This window comes from Rhinopithecus bieti, unplaced genomic scaffold, assembly GCF_001698545.2.
Source record: "Rhinopithecus bieti isolate Rb0 unplaced genomic scaffold, ASM169854v2 scaffold_15143, whole genome shotgun sequence".
Taxonomy (NCBI): Eukaryota; Metazoa; Chordata; class Mammalia; order Primates; family Cercopithecidae; genus Rhinopithecus; species Rhinopithecus bieti.
Window position 1 is genome coordinate 1,507,332 of NW_016808091.1, and position 22,139 is coordinate 1,529,470.

At 47.7% G+C, this 22,139-nt stretch overlaps 1 protein-coding gene across 12 annotated transcripts in view; it reads right to left on the minus strand.

Moving 5' to 3' along the window:
* TMEM273 (transmembrane protein 273) overlaps window positions 1-21,159 on the minus strand; it is a 34,059-nt gene extending 12,900 nt beyond the window's left edge. For 4 of the 12 annotated variants that reach the window (XM_017885537.1, XM_017885532.1, XM_017885526.1 and 1 more), the window contains exons 1-2: window positions 20,863-21,159; window positions 533-586 (exon numbers count right to left, since the gene is read on the minus strand). In XM_017885537.1, coding sequence (XP_017741026.1) covers window positions 533-586; window positions 20,863-20,905 — 97 coding nt within the window. In that variant the 5' untranslated portion in view covers window positions 20,906-21,159. The remainder of the gene's footprint in view (window positions 1-532; window positions 587-20,862) is intronic. The other 8 variants (XM_017885534.1, XM_017885533.1, XM_017885530.1 and 5 more) reach the window with 6 other exon arrangements.
* Between the last annotated feature and the right edge of the window lie 980 nt (window positions 21,160-22,139).

The following is a 22,139-nucleotide window of genomic DNA, read 5'->3' on the forward strand; positions in this document are numbered from 1 at the left end:
GGAGAATGGATAAGGCCTATCTGGCCTTTGAGGAGCCTGCAGTCAGCTGGGGAGGACAGAGAAGGAGCTCATGATGGGAGAGGCTGGGTTGGCTTGGAATCATGGGCATCCAGAGCCTTCTCAGAGGGCAAGGCATGCAGACTGAGCCTGGCCAGCATATGAGACCCTTAAGGGGCAGAGAGGCTGGAAGCTCGCAGGTGGAGGGAGGCACCGATGAGGGCTGTGAGCCTGGCAGAGCGTGCTGTCAGGGCCCATGGCTACAGGATAGGGCTCTGTGGGTGCCGGAGTCACGCATCTCTGGCCCTGAGGTATCATGCCTCCTGTGTGGATGAGCTTTAATGCAAGGCCTTGCCCCCAAAATAAAGCTGTCAGCCATTCGACAGCCCAGGAAGGGCCTGGAGGTGAGGGTGCCCCTTTTCCTATGCTGACAGCAGGGAACCAATTCCAGCACTGTGACCCTCTGCTTGTGTGTTGTGGGAGCCTCCTTCCTGCCCCTGACCCTATGCACAGAATAACATGGGCAGCCACCTACCGATTTCAGTCCCAGGGGGCTTGCCTGTTGCCAGCACTTGAGCTCCTCCTACATCTGCAAAGAAAGAAACCCCAGAGCCTGGTTAGAACAGAGCTGGCTGTGGCCCTAGCCACCCAGTCTCAGAGGCCTGGGAAAGCTTGCCTCAGGTACCCCAGGAGCACAGAGGTGGGCTTCCAGTTGCCATGGAGCATCTTGGAGCCTTGCTGAGACATCAGAGCTCCCTCAAAACTCAGACCAGGAACGTATCTCCACCCAATGCAGTTCAGTCAGCTGTTCAGCAGTTTCCAAGACCTGCACTCTGACCCAAACTTGCTCCACAGGTTCCCCTGTGGCTCCCAAGGCCCTCCTTAATCCAGCAGGGCTTTGGTGCTTCTAGTTCCCCACACAGCTGGGGCATCTCCTGCCTTGGAGCCACACACTCTGCCTGGCCCCATCTTCTTTCCCTCCTTCTTTACCTGGTGTTGGCTCCATACCACTTCCTCCCTGACTCCCCAGACCCGAGTGAGCTGACCCCAGTGTGCTCCACAGCTGCGGTGCTTGCCTGCCATAACTGACCATGTCGATATGTAGCAACATTTACATGGCACTAGTGTGCACCAGGTACCATCCTAAAAGCTTCTCACATATTAACACATCAATGCGTCTTCTGGCTGGTCTCGCCCTGGACTGCATGGTGCAGTGTCCAGCATTTGATGCAGTGCTTGGCCCACAGGAGGCATTAATAGACGTTGGTGAAAGGAAGGAAAGAAGGAAGGAAGGAAGGAAGGAAGGAAGGAAGGAAGGAAGGAAGGAAGGAGGGAAAGGAAAGGAAAGGAAGGGAAAAAAAGGAAGGAAAGAAGGAAAGAGAGCATGCTGTAAGGGTCCCTCACTCTTCTATCCAAGTCTTGAAACCTTAAGACAGGAGACACTGCTCACAAACAGGGCTGTAGAAGAGCGATCCAGACATGAGGTCCTTGGAGAGAAATGTGCACATTTATTGGCCACTTATTTTGAGACAGATATTTAATACTTACAGCAACAACTCTGTGAGATAAGTACTGTTATTATTGCCATTCACAAAATGAGGAATGGGAGGCATCGTGGTCTTGCTAATGTACCCAAGTGCCAAGAGAAGTGGGAAACGGCAGGTCTGCACTGAGAGCCCAGGAAGGCCTGCAGATGCGAACATGAATCCAAGGAACTAACAGATACAACACCACCAAAACCATCAAGCCCCAGGGCTGCAAGGACTTGGGCCAGGGACGGGCAAATGGTGAGATCCAAGCCTGAGCCTCACTTTCAAACTTCCAGGAAAAAGCAGGAGAGAGTGCTACCACTCCTGTTCCTCACAAAGGGAAGCAGGTGACTTCACTGGAAAAGAACAGATGGTATGATGGAGGAAGCATCATAGCAAAGACATCCTCCACCCAACCCTGTCTGCTGACCACATTCAGTGATCCCCAGAGTGGCATGGTAGGTTGGAGTTCTGCAGGGGACAGCTTTGTTCTGTGTGTGTTTTGTGGAGAGATGGATTGTCCTACTAGAGTTCAGAATTTTTCTGGCAGCCTAACTTTGTAGACTGATAAAGCTTCCCCAAGTTTTTTCTAAAGCAAAATTTCCCAGCTTTGTTCTAATCACAGATATTTTTGGAAATTCAATGACCTCTTCTCTCTTTCCCACAGATCACAAGCCCCATGTGAGCACATCTGCTCACACACACAGACACCACCGCACACAATATGACCCTGATTTTGTCTGTTCTCTGAAGCCCCAATCATCTTCATTCCATTGTCTTATCATTTCTTTAAAGCAATCCTGCTGCTCCAGCTAGGTTGAACGTCATTCTGGACATGGAGCAAAGGCTTATATTCAGCGGAAGGCAGTGGGTGGGAGCACATTTCCAGATTAATGCTCCCAGCTCAGAGCTGTGTGTGCTACTATCCTCACCCTTTCCTGGGACAGGACCCTTTCTGACACCTCTGATCTCTCTCTGCCTTTACTGGGCAGAAGGCAGGAGGGCAGGGCCTCAGTAGGTAGGGCCAGGCCCCTGAGCCGCAGCCTCACCCCACACCCTCCCCCTGCCATGCTAGCATGTTGTTTGATTCCCCCTCCAGTCCTCCCTTGGTAGGCATTGCTCTCACCTGCAGCATTGGCATGGAAAATTCATGCTAGCCTGAGATGAAATCCAAGCAGAGAGGAAGGAAGGACACAGGTTAGAAAGGGTGAGAAATACAGAGAGGTACACACAGAGATGCTCAAGAGACACACTCAGGCTGTGCTTGAGTTACTCAGACCATCAATGGGAGGGAAGAGAAAGGAAGAAGAGAAAACCTTAACGTCAAAAGGCCCCAATCCTGGCCTTGGTCTCCCCAGCAGCATCACAGTTTCCATTCTCGCCAGGCTGTCCTGCATCCTTCCTCATTGGCTTCACTCCCCAAATGAGTTGCCCTGAAACCTCGGCTCCTTCTGCCCCTTTCTGTGGCTGGGACCCCTGGCTGAGCCTCAGCTCAGCCCCCAACAGAGGCCAGTCCCTTAGACACCATCCTCTATGTCCCATCCTGTGTCCCCTCCAAGCTGTGAGGCTTCCCCTAATCCCTGACCCCAAAGAGGCTCTCCTCCTGGGGTCTGACTTTGGGACTGAGTGAATTCCCACTGCCACCCCAACTCCACCACTACCTTGAGTCACTTGCAGGGAGACCAACGTGGGCGGAGAACCCAGTTGTGCATTCAAAACAGCCAAGGGCCCAGCCCTTCCTGCGAGCCAGCCCCTCGGCCACTCGGCGGCAGCCTTTCCCCTCCTCAGGGATGGAAATCCCTCCATGCAGCCCTCCTGTGCTTGGAACCGTGACTCCACACACTCATGAGCCCGTGGGTGAGGGTTCATGCTCAGGACAGCAGCCTGGCCAGCCTTACCCCTGCTTCCTGCTAGGGTCATGAGCTGGGGAGGGCCCCCTGGGCAGTAGACCCCCTGCAAGCCTCCAGCACTGGCTGATGTCACCTGGCTCTGCAAAGTAGCTGGAGGATGGCTGGCCCTAGCAGGCCTGCTTGGACATCACAGCCAGAGGTCTCTGGAGTGCCTTGGCTGCATTTAGATCCATGGGACACCCCAGGAGGAAGCCCACAAGTACCAGCAGGAGCTGCACTGCACTTTCTCTGCAGGAATTCTCCAGTATCTCATGCAAGAAGGAGGGGGAAGCTTGGCACCCACAGGAGAGTCATAGGGGGCTGAGGTGGGGCTGTGTGGGGCAGGACCCCTTCCAACCTGTAGATTTGCTGAGGCCATAATAGGCACAGTTCTGGCCAAATCTGGATTGACTGCCTCTGACTGCTACCACCAACTGCACGAGTCTGGCTGGCTGCTTCCCTTGAACTGTCCACACTGTGTAGGGTCAGAGAGCCAGAACACAGCCCTTGCTGCTGCCTAAAGCAGAGAGCAGAAGGCAGAGGGCTACCTCCAGAGGGCTTGCTGAGATGCAGCGGCTTTCCATAGCCTCCACCTGTGTAGCTTCTATGTGTGGTCAGATCAGCCACTGACCATAGGAGCTTTTCCTAATTTGCACAAGGCCACTCTAAGGGCTCTAGATTCTAGAGTTTCTGCTTTCTCCCTGGTGCCCCATTTGGACCTGGTACTCTGTGCCTCCCTGACAAAATAGTGGGCTCCAGCCCCCTTACAGCTGCTATTCCCATCTCAGGCCTGCATCACACAGATTGCTCTGTAAGTGGCTCTCCCAACAGCAAGAAGCCCTCTGCAAGAGTGGATGGCCCTCTGTCTTATGGACCCCCAGAAACATGGGAGGGCAGCCACCCCAGTTCCTGGGGAGGAAGATGGCAGGGCTGCTCTACACAAGCTGAGATGAGCTATTTTGGAGAGTGCTGAAGGCACAGCCTAGCTTTGCCCCATCTCACTTGGAATCTGACCTGCTGAGAGCCCATCCGCAGCATCCAGGCCTCTCTGAGCTGTCCACCTGTTGGGTCCACCCTCACTGGGGGACTGGCACTCTTTGCCACCCTTATTTGATCAGAATTGGGTTGTGGGATTCCCAGTTGTGGGCCAGTAGGCGTGCGTGCACTCGGATGTTGTTCTATAAGTATTTGAACTAAAAATAGGGAGAGGCTGCCCTAAGTGTTTGTCAATGATGCCTGGCCATAGTCATCTTGGGACTTAAATGTTGCCGAATGGCTCCTAACTTTAGAGCTCATGAATTCCAACATTCTCAGCTAGAGGCAGTGGCTTCAAATGTCTAGGACAGGCTTCCTTAGTCTCTTAACAGGGCTCACACATGTAAATAAAGAGCCTGCAGTGTGTTCCATGGGGCCCCAGGGCCTAAGAGAAATCAAAGAGCAACCAAAGACCTAAGTCTCCCATGAAGGAGCACACAGAGTGACCAGGGAGACAAGATTTACACTGAAGAAAAGATTAGAGTGTCACAGGCAAAGCTCAGCGCCTTCCCCAAGCCTCAGTCTCACAAGCTGGAGGAAGTGGGAACAGAGTGCAGGGTGGACACTGGTGCATGGCCTGCCTTCCTCCCCTGACTAGCACCTCGGTTTTCCTCTGAGCAACCAGAGGCCCCCCAGCCAGAACTCCAGCCAACCCTATTCACTGGGGAAAGGGCTTGCTCCACCTTCGAGCCTCTCTGTGGGGATCTGAAACTTCACTATGATCCCATGATGGGTAGGAGGGAAGGATATTTGGAACCAGGAGATCTGAGTCCCCATTCTGCCACCCATTGCTCAGCCGGTGGCCTTGGACCAGACACAACATGGCTCCCAGCTCAGTGGCCCCATTGCACACAGAGCATGGCTGGACAAGTCCTCGGAAGGAGTGTGTGCACAGTGAGGTGCAAGCAACAGCTGTCCTTCCACAAACAAGCACGCCACCACCTGAGATGGGCATCTGCCACTTTCTTAGGGGCCATAGTCAAAGTGGGGAGCCAAGCACACTGGGAGGCACTCCACATGACTCCCATAGGACTGGCTCCGGGGGAATATGTGAACCCTGCCTGACCAATTAGCATATTTCTTCTTCCTGTCAACTGTGATTGGTCGACAGGTGGTGCAGATGATCCAATTCAGACCAGTGACACCCAACTCAGGGCCTCAGGGGAAACTGAGAAGCCAGAATGTCTTCTGGAGCTGAGAGCTATGGGGCCGAGAGAGGCCTGAGTTTGCCCACTGCAGGGAGCCTGCAGACTGAAGTCCCTGCTGAAGAAGGTTGAGCCCAGACCAAGTCCTAAACACACTTTGAAGCCTCTGAATCCAGCTGTGCCTGAAGCACTTCTCCCTGGACTTTTGAGTCACCTCAGTAAGGAAATTGCTTCTTTTTCTTACTCTTATCTGAGCTTAGTAATTGTCATCTGCAATCAGAGGAATCTTAATGTCTTTGGTGATGGTTCCTGAGAGGGCATCACTGGAGATTGGGAGATGTGAGCAGAGAAGGCTGGCTGTGAAGGCGGAGCTACGCCACACAGTCCCACACAAGCCGGCCTGGGATCTGCGAGTCATGCAACATGCATGGCTCCAGGCCTCTGCACAGGCTGCTGCTCTCTTTGCTGCCATGCCTTTCCCTCATCCCTGTAGAAAGTGCTTATATATCCTTCAAAGCCACTCCTCTGAAAGTCCCCCTTGCTCTCATCGGTCCAGGATCACCCCTTCCATGCATCAAACCTCTCCCCTGCACTGTTGGCCCCAGTCTGCAGCTTGCTCTATGGCATGAAGGCCACAAAAAACCCAGGGGAAGCTGTTTCTCCCAAGAGCAAGATGATGCGTGAGAGCTAGACTCTTCTCCTGGGGGGATGCCGGGAGAGGTGGATGGGAGAAGTCTGAACTGAGTATTAAACCAAAAGTGGCTTGAAGAGATAAGATCTAGTTAAGTACTGAGTGGTACGGAGCTTAGGATCCAAGTACAGTTCAGCCACAGAGAGACAACGGGGGTGATAGCATTTCCTCCGTTGCTCTGAGACCATGTACACTGTGGTGGTTCCATCTTTCAGCCCGCTGTGAGCCTTGGAGGCCTGGCTGGCACACCATGGCACCCAAGAGGCTCAGAAAAGAAATCGGATGTGTGGAGTCAAGGGAAACAGCCCAGCTATGCTTCACACAGCAGATTGATCCTGGGCTTCCCTTTTTTCATCTGAAGATGGGGATGCAGGACCCTGACATATAGAAGACTCGCCAGAGACAACTCCTGCCTTTCTGCTCATTTATCCTGTGCCACCCTGCAATGTCAGTGGACCCTGGGGTCAGACTGAAACACAAGGTATACTTTTTTTAATTTAGCTCTCTTGGGTGGTGTGGGTGCTGGCGGGCCCTGCCCCTGCCTCAGGGCTCACAAATGGGTCTGCTTCTCAGGCACTCCATGGGGCTGTTTGAAAGTGGAAATGAAGCACACCTAACCCAAGTGCAGTAGCACCTGTTCAGCCCTCTCTCAAGCAAAATGCAGAGGCATAGGTGTATGGGCCTTGGCTACACAGTCCTCCTACTTCCAGCATCGCCTGGCTCCTGCTAGAGTCTAGAGCCTTCTAGATCAAGACTTGCAGAAATCTCAGAGTTGCCATCTCAAACCCCAGAACCACCTGAGATTTCTCTTCCTCAATCACCCTCCAGTCTTATCAGAGCATGACTCTAAACAAGACGTCGGCCGACCCCTCCCATGCCTGTTTGTGGTCCTTGCTTTCTGTGAAAGGAACTAGGCTTGAGCAGAACCCAAACCTACCTGGCAGAGCTGTACAAAAGGGACACACAGGAAAAAGGAGTGCAAAGCAGTGGCGGGGGGAGGGGGAGGCGAGGGGACTCTGGGAGCTTTTAGACAACTCCTTGATTTCCATGGACTGCTCCCCCATCCACAGAAAGACAAGAAGCCTGGAGTCAGAGCAGACCACTTGCTTGGCAACTCCAGCTCAGGACCCCTAAGCCCCTGATGCTAAGGTTTCTGGAAGACAGGCAGTGATTGAGGAATTCCACACATGGCAGTCCCTGCTAATGCATGAAAGTACAGCGATTAGCCAGCCAGGTGGGCCAAGGCAGGCACCTAACCCAGCCTAGGGGTGTCACAGAAGCTCCCCTGGAGATATCATTATTTAAATTAAAAACAAAAGGACCAGTTAGAGCTAATAAAGTCTCAGTGAGGTGGTAGCAGGGACTGGAATGGAAAGTACCCAGACAGGGAATGTGACCAGGCAGAGGACAAGGTACAAGCAAAGGTCAGGTGATTCAAGAAGGTACAGAGGGCTTGAGAGCTAAAGAAAGAAGCTGAGCAGGGTCAGAACAGCTGGGGATACTGGCGTAAGATGGGGCTGGCACTGTGGACAGATAAGGGTTTCAGACAAGCAGAGGGGAGAGTCCCGTGGCCACTCTGCTCCCAGAGGTGGGAGTGCTTGGCCACTCATATCTTGCCTGCCACAATGCCTCTGTGCCTTTTCTCCTCGACGCACACCACCCTGGGCAGAAACTACAAGCAGGAGGCCACGGAGGGCCACACAGAAGCCACCCCAGGCTGAGATGCACTAGGGAGTTTGCCTCTAGCATCCAGAAATAGCATCATAATTAAGAGGGAAACAATAACAGTGGGTGACCAGGAGGTATCAAAACTGGTGCCCACTTTGTTTTTCTTGAGCAATCTTTGCTAATTAATTCTTAAAGATTCACACAGTGGGATTAAAACACTCAGCTTACAGAAGACAAACTGATCAATAACTTTTCAGGCTAATGGAGGGGTGGAGGTGGGGAGCTGGCCTGGGCCTTAACCAGGGCTAGGAGTTCCTCCAACGGGTTAGGGCCCCCTGGGTGTCCCGGGTCCATTCTGACCAGGGGTGGTGACACATGTGAGCACTGAGCCACACCTGGGAAGGGGCTGCTGAAGCCTTGAGGAAGACAGGAGTTTCTGGAACAAGGAGGAACTTGAGGCTGTCATGATTGGGTGGACAGTGGTATTCAGGGAGGGCCAGATCAGAGGCCCCACAGCCGGACACCTAAGTGACCCTATTCACTGGGGAAAGGGCTTGCCCCACCTTTGAGCCTCTCTGTGGGGATCTGAAACCTCATCATGATGCCCATGGTGGGTGGGAGGGAAGGGTATTTGAAACCAAGATATCTGAGTTCCCATTCTGCCACCCATTGCTCGGCCAGTGGCCTTGGACCAGACACAACACAGCTCCCAGCTCAGTGGCCCCATTGCACACAGACCGTGGCTGGACAAGTCCCTGGAAGGAGTGTGTGCACAGAGTGAGGTGCAGGCGGCAGCTGCCCTTCCACAAACAAGCACGCCACCACCTAAGACCGGCGTCTGCCACTTTCCTAGGGGCCGTGAGTGAAACAGGGAGCCAAGCACACCGAGAGGCACTCTGGGAAGGTGCTCGGGTCAGAAAGGAGGTGGTGCTCCCCAGCAAGGGCACAGGTCTCTGCTGTTATGAGAAGTGGCCAAGCCAAGGCCTCCCAAAGCCTGTACAATCCCAGCGAAGAGGGGCCTGGCCACTTGATGTTGGTGCTTCAGACAAGGACAGGCCTGTTTGCAGGATCAATTCTCAGGGCATGCCTTGCACAGAGAGCAGGGGAGGCTGGAAGCCGTGCAGAATAACTAATTAATGATGGTAAAGTATTGTGGAAGAGGAAAGCGTTGCATAACCGCTAAGTGGTGGGGTTATTATTATTCATGCAATATTCATACTGTGCTCTTCAGCCTCTGGGAAACATTGCTCTGGAGTCTTGAGGGACCTGACCGAGGGAAGTGCGTGTCCAGGGAGCAGAGCTGTGGGATGACAGCTGTCCTGGACCACAGGGAAGGGGCCATGATGCTGCAGAGGAAACGGCAGTACACAGCCGAAACCGGAGCCCCTTAGTAAACCCATCGGCCTCCACTTACCAGGACAGGCCATTTGTGAGCCCTGCCGGGCACCAGCATCCATGCTAGGAATCTCCACTCTAGTTAGTTTTTTAGGCAATTCCTGACATTTGCAGAGCCTAGAGCATGCCACATGTCTAAAGATTTAAGTTATAAATCAAGCCCCATGCATGGTTCAGCCAAAATCCCCCTGACCCAAGGGCCCTGCAGTCCACTCTTCAAGGGTCCCTTCCAGAGGGGGAGGTGCAGCCCTGCTGCCTGCCCCCAGGGGAAGTAGGGTCAGATGGGTAGAGCAGAAGGAAGCCAGGCCTGGCCTGGGCCACCTGGAACCACAGACCCTCCAGGACCAAGGATGGGGTCTGAGTCATCACACTCACCAGCAAGTTCCCTTACCCAAGCCCTGGCTTTTCTCCTGGAGCTCTGGGCAATGCTCAGTCCCCAAAGGAAACCACCAGGTGGAGGGAGGAAGTGCTGTTATCTGGGAATCTGGTCTTTTGGAAATTGAAATAAAAGCAGTTCCTCCCTCCCTCTCTAGTTCCCAGGGTAGCCACAGGCTGTGGTTTCCCCTACTCGGGTTCTCACTTTCAGCTGCACTGAACCGTTGCACACACACATCCCTCTCTCTTTGCCTGAGTGCTGACCTGGTTCCTAAACTCTCAAAACATTTCCTGACAAGATAAAAAAGAAAAAAATTTCTTTGCATTTGCATATATGTGTGTATGTGGGGTCCTAGAGCCAGTGTCAGGACAAGGGCCTCTCTTGGGGACAGTGGTCTCTTTTCATGGGAAAGCCACAGGAACTGGCATGACCTCTTCAGACTCACATGCCTGAGCCTGAGTTACTGGGTCTGAGAAAGAGTCTCACAGCAGCATGGAGGGTGAACAGTCATTACAAACTGACCAAGGTGTCTTAATGTGTCACACGTGACTCAACAATCAGGGCTCATCTGCAGTGTGGGAGGGTCTCTGTTCTTTAGGACTCTAGGGTTAGCTCAGGGAGCCCTGCCTGGGTCTGCTCAGCTACTCAGGGCTGTTGCTACACAGCCCTGGCCTGGCCTGTCCAACACTGTCTGCCCGTGGGGCTAAGCATGGGCTGGCCAGGAACTGGGATGGACACCATTGTACTCAGCCACACACTTTGACCTCAGGCCACACACTGCTTGCCTCGGGGAAGTACTGTGAGAGATGGGTGCGCTGGGGCCTCAGAAGCCAACATGACCCTGCTGGCATGGCCTGGGACAAATCCAGCCAGCCTCCCCTCTCCTGGACTATCCATTTGCCTTCTCCTAGTAAGTCTCCCTGCCTCCAGCCCATCTGGGGCACTGCAGCCAGGCACTCTTCCTGTAAGGCTGTTTAAAATCCTGAAGAACGAGGCCCGATGTCCTCCCAGGGCTCATCAAGCCCTCCTCTTTTGCTGGCCCATGTCACCTCTTGTTCTCCCCTCTTGCATAACCCCAGCATTCCGTGCTGCCCTTGCCCGGGGCCTCAGCAGAGGCTGTCCTCTCTTCTCAGGAAGCCACACCACCTGTCCCTTTCTTGCAGATAGGCTCCCGGAGGCTGACGTTTCACTTCGGGCAATAATTGACTCAAACAAGTGCTAATTACTGAGCAGGTTCTAGAGTGATGGCCCAGCAAGACCAGATCTCTCTCCTGACGGTGGTGATAGTACAGAGGGGAGTGGGAGTATCTCTATGGCCCTGGAGGGGAACAACCTCATCCCATGCAAAAGAGAGGACATGCGAGGAGGCTGGACAGTAACCTGATGGATGTTCCCTGAGACCAGGGAGCAGGCACAACAGGGGATGGCTTGTGACGGGGCTGGGAGGCCAGTGACACAGTAAACACTTGAGTATGTGCTGGCAGCAATGGGAAGCTGCTGAAGGATTTCACTTAGGCAGAGATGTAAGCAATTAGCATTCAACAAGACTCTTCCTCCAAGAAGCCTTCCTGAATACTCCACTTTGGATCAAGAGCTTCCCCTTTTTCTTCTGTGCATCCTTCATCTCAGTATTTAACACATTGCATTGCAACTGTCCCCCCATAGACTGTCAGCTCCTCAGGTTGGAGCCTGACTTACTTATCTTCATGTGCCAGTAGACTTTGGTGAAAATCAATACTTGCTTAATCAAAGAGAAGGCTCTGGGTGTCCATGAGTCCCAGTCCTCCAAAACAGCCTGTGGGTCCAACTCCAGGTCCTTCACCTCTTGCCCTGAAGAGTGACTTCTTGATTACATGATCAGAGAGTTTGCAAAGGTGGGAGCAGAACTTGGCTGCAGCTGGGGTTCAGGCAGGAGTTCCCTGGCTGACCATCTGCTTCCCTCAGACAAGCAGGGGAGAGTGAGCCCAGTCCATCTCACTAAGAACCATTATTCAGTTATTTCATGGAATCAAATTTAATAAAGGGAGCAGTTCAAGCAATTGTTGGTGGATAAATGAGGGTCTAGGTGTGACAACAATGCTTATAGTGACTTTAAAGAGGAAGTGGAGATGTTTAATTTGGGAGCTAGCAAAAAGGTCTACTGAGTATGTGACTTTGCAGCCGCCCAGCTGTGGCCCTCATCAGAGGATCAGAGACTCCCCAGCAGGCACTCTGCCTACATCCCTACCCTTCCTTCACCCCATGGGGAAGACCCCTTCAGGGCCCTCTAGAATCAAGACTGTGTGTCTGAGAGAGGTTTGCCAGCCCAGGGCCCCTCCTCAAAGAGCATTACCCCAAATCACCTATCCCCCAGAACTCATTTCAGACTTACTTTTCTAGAAAGATGCAATAGGTTTACTTTTCCCTATTCCTCTAAGTATAGCTAAAACCCCTGAATATTATATTAAAAAACAAATATAAAAGACCCCAAAATGGAGAGAAGAAGGCCAACTGGCTAGGGACCTTCCGAGCCCAGGAATAACAGGGCAGTGAATTTCTGAGTTTTCTTTTTGCCTCAGATGTCCCAGATGGGAACGGGAGAAGCTGGCAACCCTGTAATGCCACTGGGCACAGACACAGAAGCCCCAAGAAAAGCCGAACCCCCCAGGCCAACACATACTCAGCGAAATACTGAGAAAGGCTCAGCCTAGGAAGACAAGACTTTTAGGCGATAACCACTCCACAAAGGTCAAACAACACAGAAAAAATTGTGCCCTCACCCCAAGCCCCACCCTCATCAACAGAGGCCAGGTGGAGACCTGGACTTCCACGCTCACTGGTCAGTTATAAGGAGCCCCCACTTCCCAACGAGGGTGGTGTCAGAGGGTCACATGGGGAAGAGAGGCTTTCATGCCCAGTGAATGAAAAGTCCCCGCCCCAGGGCTGTCAGTGGAGACCCTGTGGGATCCTGCACTTCCACCCCCTCCTGGCAGTGACAAGGCACCTCTAGGCACCTTGTGCCGGCTAGGAAAGAGTCAGGACATCCTCCACTGCCCAGCCACCACAAGGCTACCCCCACCCCACAGTGTCAGCAAGGGACACATGGAGAGCAGTGATGAGCCTGGGCACTCCCAGCCAGGTGCTATCTGCGAGGGCCAAAGGGGAGGCCCACACAAGCCCAAGGCTGACGTTCCACTTAGGGCAATAATTGACTCAAACGAGTGTCAATTACTGAGCAGGTTCTAGAGCGATGGCCTAGAACCTAGCCTGCACCCCACCCCACAGTAACACAGAGCCCTTCTCCCACCAGGTGTCAATGGTGGCCAGAGACGATGTCAAGCTCCAACCCTCTAGCAATTATGAGGAAATGCCCCTTTTCTCCTGACAGAATGGTATCTGAGGAGGCCTGTTAAAATTGAAGATTTCAATAAGTTTCAGAGTTTCATAACATCAAATCCAAAATGTTCAGGTTTCAGTGGAAAATTATTTGTCAAAGCAAGAATGAGGACAATCTCTATTTGAATGAGAAAAAGAAATCAACAGATGCTATCACCTAGATGACACAGATTTAGAGTCATCTGACAGAGATGTCAAAGTAGCCATAAAAATGCTTCCATGATGAATTGTGAAAACTTCCTCAACTTCACAAAGAATATCTGCAAAAGCACCTACAGCTAAAATCAAACTTCATGGTGAGACACAAAATACTTTTCTACTAAGATCAGGAACAAAGTAAGGATATCTGCCGTCGCCACACCTGTTCAACCTAGTACTAAGGTTCTTGTCGGCCTAGTAAGACAAGGAGAGGAAATAAAGGCATACCATTCAGGAAGGAAAAAATAAGACCAACCCTATTTGCAGAGAACATGACAGCCAACATAGAAAATCTCGAGGGATCTGAAAAGTAACTCTCTTTAGAATATGTGAGTTCAGCAAGGTGGTTGGGTATAGTAAGATTAACATACGCAAATCAATGATGTCTCCATATGCTCACAATTGTACACTGAAAGAAATACTTTAAATATAACACAGCTTACGATCACTCAAAAATTATGCAGGTGTGAGTCTAATAATACAACATTGAAGAAAAAAAAATCCAAAAGGATCTTAATAAATGGAGGCACGTACCGAGTTCATGGAAAAATACAATATCATAAAGATGTCAAATCTCCCCAGATTGATCTATAGGTTTAATGTAATTCTCATCAAAAGCCCAGGAAGACTGTTTTTGTAGATGTACAAAAGATTATTTTAAAATTCACATGGAAAGATAATGGAAAGAGAATTGCGAAAAATTTTTTTTGAAAAGGAAGAATAAAGTAGAAGGAATCACTCTACTCCCTTGAGACTTAATGTATTTACAGAGATCAAAACTGTGTGGGATTGGCAGAAGGACAGACACATCAATGGAAAAGAAAAGAGAACCCCAAATTAGCCCCACCCAAGTATGACCAACTGATTTTTGACAAAGGAGCAAAGTATGTTCAATAGAGAAAGGATCATTTTTTCAACCAATAGTGCTGGACCAATTAGATATCCATAGGTTAAAAAATTACCTTGATTAAATTCATACTTTATACAAAAAAGAGCTCAAAATGGATCATATATTTCAATATAAAACGTAAAACTATGTAAATTTTAGGGGGAAATCTTGAGAACTTAGGGTTTGGTGCAAACTTCTCAGACATGCTATCAAAAGCACAATCCATGAAAAAAAAAGATTAGTAAGTTAGGCAATTAGAATTAAACATTTTTGTTCTGTAAAAGACCCTGTTAAGAGAGTGAAAAGACAAACTATAGACTAAGAAAATATTTGCAGGCCACGTATTGACAAATGACTCATATCTAGAGTATATAAAGAACTCCTAAAATTCAACAGTAAAAGAAAAAAGTAAGCAATTCATTTAGAAAATGGGCAGAAGTCATTAGGGGAATTCTTGCCCTATCAGGAAATGTCTCTTGCCTACCTGAGGTTCAGCCTTTTCCTTGACCTTCTGCTGACTTGTAAGAGACCCTGGTGTATTCGTTTTTTGTTACATTTGTAGAGATTTGTTTTGCGCAAAATAAAATGAACATACCAAAGATTCTTCCTCACTAAAATTCACACACGACATGATTCTGAATCATTGTCTTGGCAGGACCTTGGAACAGGGGAAAAGCTGTCAGGAAAGATTTTTACAAAGATCTCAGGGATTCAGACCCAAGGAATAAAGTGATGAATTTGACTTGTAAGATAAAAACGAATTTAATTCTCTTTACCCGGGCCTCTTCCATCTTTTCATTATAAATTAAGGGAGGAAAAAAAAGACTTTGCTCCCTTCAATAACTCTGGCTCCTTCAGTGAAGAATGTTTTAGGCCCTGGAATGTAATTAAAGTGATATTGTATTTCTCTTATTATCATGATTATAATAATACATAGATTTCAGCAGATGCTTGCCAACAGAATTAAAACGGAGATAGATGGCTGACATTTTAGATGGAATTAGAGTTCACAGGAATATTTTATACGACAGCTTTTTTAAAAGGAAGATGCAGACCTCTAATAAAATGCCTAGAAATTTCACCAGATATTTTCGATAGCTAGTCTTAGATCAATATTTTAGCAAAATTTAAAAATATTGATTGGTTGATATTTAAGTAGCAATTTATTTAGAATTGTGACAACCATAATCCAAAACCTAGTTTTAAGTTTTTTTAATCATGATAGCAAAAATACATCAGCCTTCCTCAGGCATCCCGTGCCTCCAAGTGTGGACACCTGAGTAGGGCAGCGTTAGCCATGCAGTCTTCTGGAAGGGAATGGATAATCTGAATCGAATCACCAGGGGCTATCAGGCAAACCCCACGATGAAGAATGTTCTGTGGGGACAATAGTGGGGTTCGAAAGCTGTGCGCTTCAAAAATATCTTTATCATGAAAGACAAACAAAGACTGGGGGCTGTACCAGATTAAGGAAGGCTAATGTGACACAGTCGGTCACCCCTGCCATACCCCTCCTAGATTGGGTCCTGGCCTGGAGGCAAAACCAAGGCCATAAGGGACATTATCGGATCCATTGAAAATATTAGAATATGATAAATAGATTCTATAAAAGTATTTTGTCAACAGTAAATCTCCTAAAGTTGATTATTCTACTGTGGTATATAAGAGAGTATCTCTATTCTTAAGAAATAAACACTGATGTATTTAAGGGTTACAAGAAACCCCATGGTATACACAATTTACCTCAATTGTTTCAGGAAACAAATCGTGTGTGTGTGTGTGTGTGTGTGCATGCGTGTGTGTGTGTGGAGAGAGAGAAAGAGAAAGAGACAATATATTATCAAGCAAATAAGATAAATTATTTAAAATAGGCAGTCATATGGGTGTTCTTTGTACTATTTTTATTCTTATACGTTTCTTGAAAGTTTGAATTATTTTGAAACAAAAAAAATTTTTTAAAGTTAAAAGTCACTTCAGTTTTTTCAATGTCCTTTTTATTCTTGACTAAGAGTCAGTTTGGCATTAGAGCTAAAAATTCTGCTTTGGAGCATTGAAATGCCTCAGTTTGAATCCCAGCTGGGCCACTCACCTGCTACTTTAACCTATCGGTGCCTCAGTTTCCTTGTCTGGAAAAATGGACATGACTACAATAAAAGTATCTGCCTTGGGGCTGAGAAATGAACAGGGTCCACATGGGAGTACTGAGAGCAGCCCTGGCCCATGGTTGGCTCTCAGGAAGTGAAATTTTACCACACTTTCAAGGAAGGAGTGTTACATGTAAGAGGAAGTGAATTGAAGGCCAAAATGATTCTAGCAACAACAGTGACAAGCAGTAGATATTTCACCTGCAAGCTATCAAGATTAGTCAGTTATAGCAAATAAAACAGTGTGGCATGATTCAAAGAGAGACAGATGCAAAAAGTGGCACAGAAGATGAAGCCCATTAATGGTTCAGACATATTAAACGGGTACAGAATAGACATAGATTATGTTTGCAATATAGAATCATTGCAAAGCAAAGAAAAGAAAGATTATTACATAGGTGATGTTGCAACAACTGATGTCCCATATGGAAAACATTAAAATTAGATCCTTTCTTTAGGCCATAAATAAAAATAAATTCCAAATAAATTAAAGACCTAATCATAAGAAATGCAACCATTTTAAAGTAAAATAATTTTTTAAATGTTTCTTAACACAGAAAACCAAACACACAAAAGGAAAAGACCAATACATTTGATTACATCACGTTGAAAGACTTCTCACGGCAAAGGATGCCGCAAAGATAAAAGATAAGCAACATACTGAGAGAAGATATTTGCAACACATGAAACATACAAATAATTAATATCCAGAATACTATATAAAAGACCAATAATTAAATACAACTTGGAAGAAGGGTATATAAAATGAGATATCTACAGAAAAGGAGAATGGGCTGTCTGATAATGTAGAGAAAGTAGTTATTCTCAGTAGTAATGAGGAACACACAAACTAAAATAAAAACTTTGAGATAAAATTTTATACCTCTCTGATATGTCAAGAATTGAGAAGTTGGGCAGTATCAAGTATTACTGAGTATGTAAGGAAACAGATATGCCCACAAGCCCGTGTTGGAGAGCAATTTGGCAATATCTGATAAAAGGAGAATTGACGCGACATTTCCTTTGCCAGGGGTGTCTGCTATAAAAACAGCTGCAGGTGGGTTCCAGGAGGCAGGGCGAGAGGGCTCATCAAAGCGTCAGCCATCAGGCTGCAAGTTAGAGACAACCTAAATTCTGACAGTATGGGAATGGATAAATAAACAGATAAATGACAGTGTTTCTGCGGAAACTTGTGGAGTATTTGGGATGAATGCATTTGACCCATATTATCAGAATGGGTAGATAATGCAACTTATTAACTATGCTATGGCGGATTCCTGCAAAGGTTTTAACAGCTGCAAAGCAACCCAGGAAGGAAGCATAGCCAAGCCTGGGGTGCCTCTCCCTTCTGGGGAGCGAGAAAAACAGGAGGAGGAAGAGAGTCAAACTCCATCTCTTATGTTCTATTTCTCTGATGGATACATTGATTTAGCTACTTACCTTCAAATATATATCTAGAAAAAAACTTAACATTTGGTAATTCAGGGTGTTGGCTCCATAAATGTCTGTTACATTAATCTATGTGTTTGAAGAATATTTAAAGAATACTCAAACACTGTTTCTTTAAAAACTTTCTACCTACTCTGTGTGTGGGAAAGAGTGGCCTGGCTTCTCCTCCCAGGGTCCCCCGGTCATACTTGGGATCCTGGATATCATAGAGGGACTAGACAGAGAGTGCCCCCATGCCCCCCAAGGCCCCTGAGGCACAGTCCTCATACACCTTGGGTGACTGGCCTGGTCACCCACCTTCAAAGACCCCCATCTGCCGGCAGATTGCACTAAACAGTGCTCTAGGCCCCTTTCTCCGTGAATAAAGGGGAAGCCCAACGTTTTCTTCATTTGCTTTCAACAGGCTGTCATGTTTGCTTTTTGTTCACAAACATTTACTTACTGGAATTAACAACATGTACAATCATTATGAAAAATGCCAATACAGAGAAACTAAGATGCTATATAACTCTTTTTCCTAAGAATAGTAAAGGATAGCCGGGCGCGGTGGCTCACGCCTGTAATCCCAGCACTTTTGGAGGCCGAGGTATGCGGATCCCCTGAGGTCAAGAGTTCGAGACCAGCCTGACCAACGTGGAGAAACCCCATCTCTACTAAAAATACAAAATTAGCCGGGTGTGGAGGTGCATGCCTGTAATCCTAGCTACTAGGGAGGCTGAGGCAGGAGAATCACTTGAAATTCCATCAGAAGAAGAAGGAGAAGGAGAAGGAGAAGGAGAAGGAGAAGGACAAGGAGAAGGAGAAGGACAAGGACAAGGACAAGGAGAGGAGGAGGAGGAGGAGGAGGAGGAGGAAGACAGGATACTAGGAACCATTTGCTTTATTTCTTTCCAGTCAGTTTTTGGATAGATAACTAAACACATGCAAATTATTACTACGGAACTCTAACCTGTAACTATCCCTTCATCACTTCTGTTTCATCCATGTCAGGTCATAGAAAGGCATGTCTTTCAACTAAATATATTGGGTATTGTTGGAAATACTGAAGCATAATTAACTTAGTCAAATTCCTACTGATAGTCACTTGTTTCTGGTTTTCACCACGGTTTCAGCAGTGTTGAATAATATCCTGTGAAATATTTCTGGAGGCTTTTACTCTATTATTTCATTAGGTTATATTCCTGGAGGTGGAATTTCTGGGTGAAAGGCTATGAACATCTTACATTTTGCTTACATTGACACCCAGATTTTGCCAAATTGCCCTCTGGAGAGAGTGAATAAATGAGTTCCCTCATATCCAATAGTGAGTACTCGCCACGCTTCATATCCCATGCTAAGTGTTTTAAATGTGGTAATAGTTTTCATTTTCCCAATAGTCCAATGACGTGTCCCCATCCTACAGATGAGAAAACTGAACACAGAGAGGATGAATTCTTTGTCCAAGTTTTCCAGGCTGGTAAACAACAGAACAGGGATGAACATTCAGGGAGTCTAGCACTGGATACCCGCTCCTAACCACTGTATACCTCCACCAATAGTATATGAAAGCACAAACGTGCTGTGATGCCTTGGCCCAGTGATTAAAACCTTACCTATAAAATGCAGGTAACTGTGGCACCTATTGCACAGAGTTGCCGTGGGGACCAAATGAGCTCATGCAACATCTTTAGCAGAGCACCCAGCACATTGACACACTAAAAAATGCAAGGTGTTGTTAGTTCTATTATTATTTGTGAGACTGGATATTTTTAAGTTTTATTGTCTGTAATTCTTCAATGAATTTCCGGTTTATATAATTTGCACATTTTTCACTGGATTTCTTAAATTTAACTTCCTTTTCTTCTACCAGGGCAGACTAGTTTGTTTATCTAGATAGGTCAAAAGCAGAAATAAGAGTTACAACTTCTCTTACCTTCCACCACATCTCCAGGCAGGCACACTGCGTCTAACCACCGTGCACACTCTTAATTGCTTTGTGCTGGTTCCTGCCATCACCTCACAGTCACTGCCAAGGGCCCGTTTCCATGTGTAAAATGATGGATGTTGTGACTGTCTGTCTGTCTGACATGCTGACTCCCAGAGGCCAAAGTCTTTGCTATCCCCTGCTTAGTGCAGACTTTAGATGGAAACCTGCCCACAGCACTAACTTTGCCCACATTCAGGATACAACCTATTGCTCTGGAGACACAAGATTTAATCTGGAGGCAGACTGCTTCCCATCGAGTCTTGGCCCAGTGCAAGTTCTGGGAAGGAACATCTTTGTATATATGAGGGACATGTGCTGCCTTTTTAGGAAACAACAGTTAATGTCAGAGGGGATTTTGTAAAGCCACGTGTCTCTCTCCAACTCTGTCTGTCTCCATCTATGCATATTTCCAGCCATCTCTCTACATCTCTCTCTCTCTCTCTCTCTCTCTCTCTCTCTCTCTCTCTCTCTGAGTTTCTTCCTCTCTGTCTACTTCTCTGACTTTATATTTCTCTCTCTTCATTTGGCCCTAATTTTCTTTTATCTTTGCCTCTCTCCTTTCTTCTTTCAATGAATGCATTAAATATAATTTTTAAAAACAAAGATACCTCTGAGTAGCAAAGAGTCTGCTTCACTGCATGAGAATTCTGGTTCAACGTCAACTGTATAGCAGCATCTATAGGCCTACATGTTCTCATTCTATGTCAGTATTTTGATTTGACTTAATTAAATTTAACTTAATTATCTCACAATCCCAAAAAGTAAACATGATTATCTCCTATCTCATTGGTTCAGAAAGTTAGAGAGTTTTGGAAGCTTATTCTAGTTTATTAGCAACGGAGCCACAGTTTACACCAAGATGTTTCTAGATCCCAAGCCTGAAGCTCCTTCTGCCATGACCCTTCCTATTGTCCTTTAGCCCAGAAGCATTTGTAAGTTGCAGCTGTAATGAGACAAACAAGATCATTGCTCACTACCAGATCAAAGTGAGAAACGTCATCTGTGTAAAGGGACAGAGTTATGCTTTAGGAATCAAGCCTCAGTGGGCTAAGTCTCTCCCAGTTTCCTGCCTACTGAGGCTCCCCCAGTCCAGAGATCCCCACAATCCCCACTTACCCAGGAGGAAGAGGATCCTCAGCATGCTGACCCCCAAGTTCATGTTGGCGCTCTGCTCTGCTCCTGGCTCCTGGCTCCTGGCTCCTGGCAATGCAGGCACAATGAGCCATGTGACCCAAGGCTCCGGGGACAGGACAAGGCCCACGTGACTGATGGGGAAGGAAACCGCCGCCACAGCCAGGAGGCTGTTCAGTTGCTCTCAGCCTCTCTGAAGACAGGGCTGAAGGAAGCCCCTGTCATCCTGGCCTCCACCAGAAGCTGGCTGTGATTAGGCCCACTGCACATGCTGGGGTATTATACCTAGCGTTCTCTCCTGTAATCCTCCACACAGAGTGTGGGAAAAAAGCACGGTAAGGTGCGGTTTCTTGCCCAACGACCCATGCTAGTAAGTCTCATAGAGGAATGTGGGCAAAGCCGGTCTGCCCTATAGTCCAGCCCTTGCAGTAGCCTCTGCCTTGGAGCAGGAACAGGAAATGCCCCTCCAGCCAATAGTCCAGCTTGGTCACTGTTTTTGTGCCATAGGCACTTCTGAGTCTAGGAATGCCTATCACTCTCTTCTCAGAATAAGATTTTTAAATCCCCAAACTAAAATAGATAAGGATCATAACAGAAATTAGTAGTATTAACACATAGTTATCAAAATATTTTGTTAAATTTGCGATGTAGAAATTTACATGCTTCTTTATCCACACAGTAAATAGCAAGCTCTGGCAGCAGATGAAACGGCTACCACCATCTCGACATGGTGATAAATGGAATCGATATTGAGAGATACCTGTAACAGCTGGAATGTGGATGGAAAGACCTGTGATTCCTACCAGGAATAAATTTACTGGGTGGTAATATTGCTGTTGTTTGTTCGCCACACTACTATTAGAAGAAGATGCTAAATGTTCCTTAGAGGTTAGAGAACAGAGATGTAATTTTTTCCCATCCAAGTACAGGCCCCACATCCAGGTCCCTAGCCTGGAGGAACCTTGGTAGTCACACAGGCTCAGCCAGCAGACAGAGGGCCACATGCTCCTGTACTCCTTTATACCTGCACATCATCACAATGCTTAGCTGTTCAGCCACCAACTCAAATGCGCAGGAAATGTCACTTTTTAAAATGCAAATCAACTTAATGACAAATCTTGAGTCCCCCACCCAACTGAGCTGGCAGAAGTTGAGCTCTTTTCATTCTTGGGCTCCCTTAGTCAAATCCCTGACAGTAGCAGCCAACACCATGAGCACTTGCCACTGTGCCCAATGCCATCCTAGCATATGACCTGTCTGAG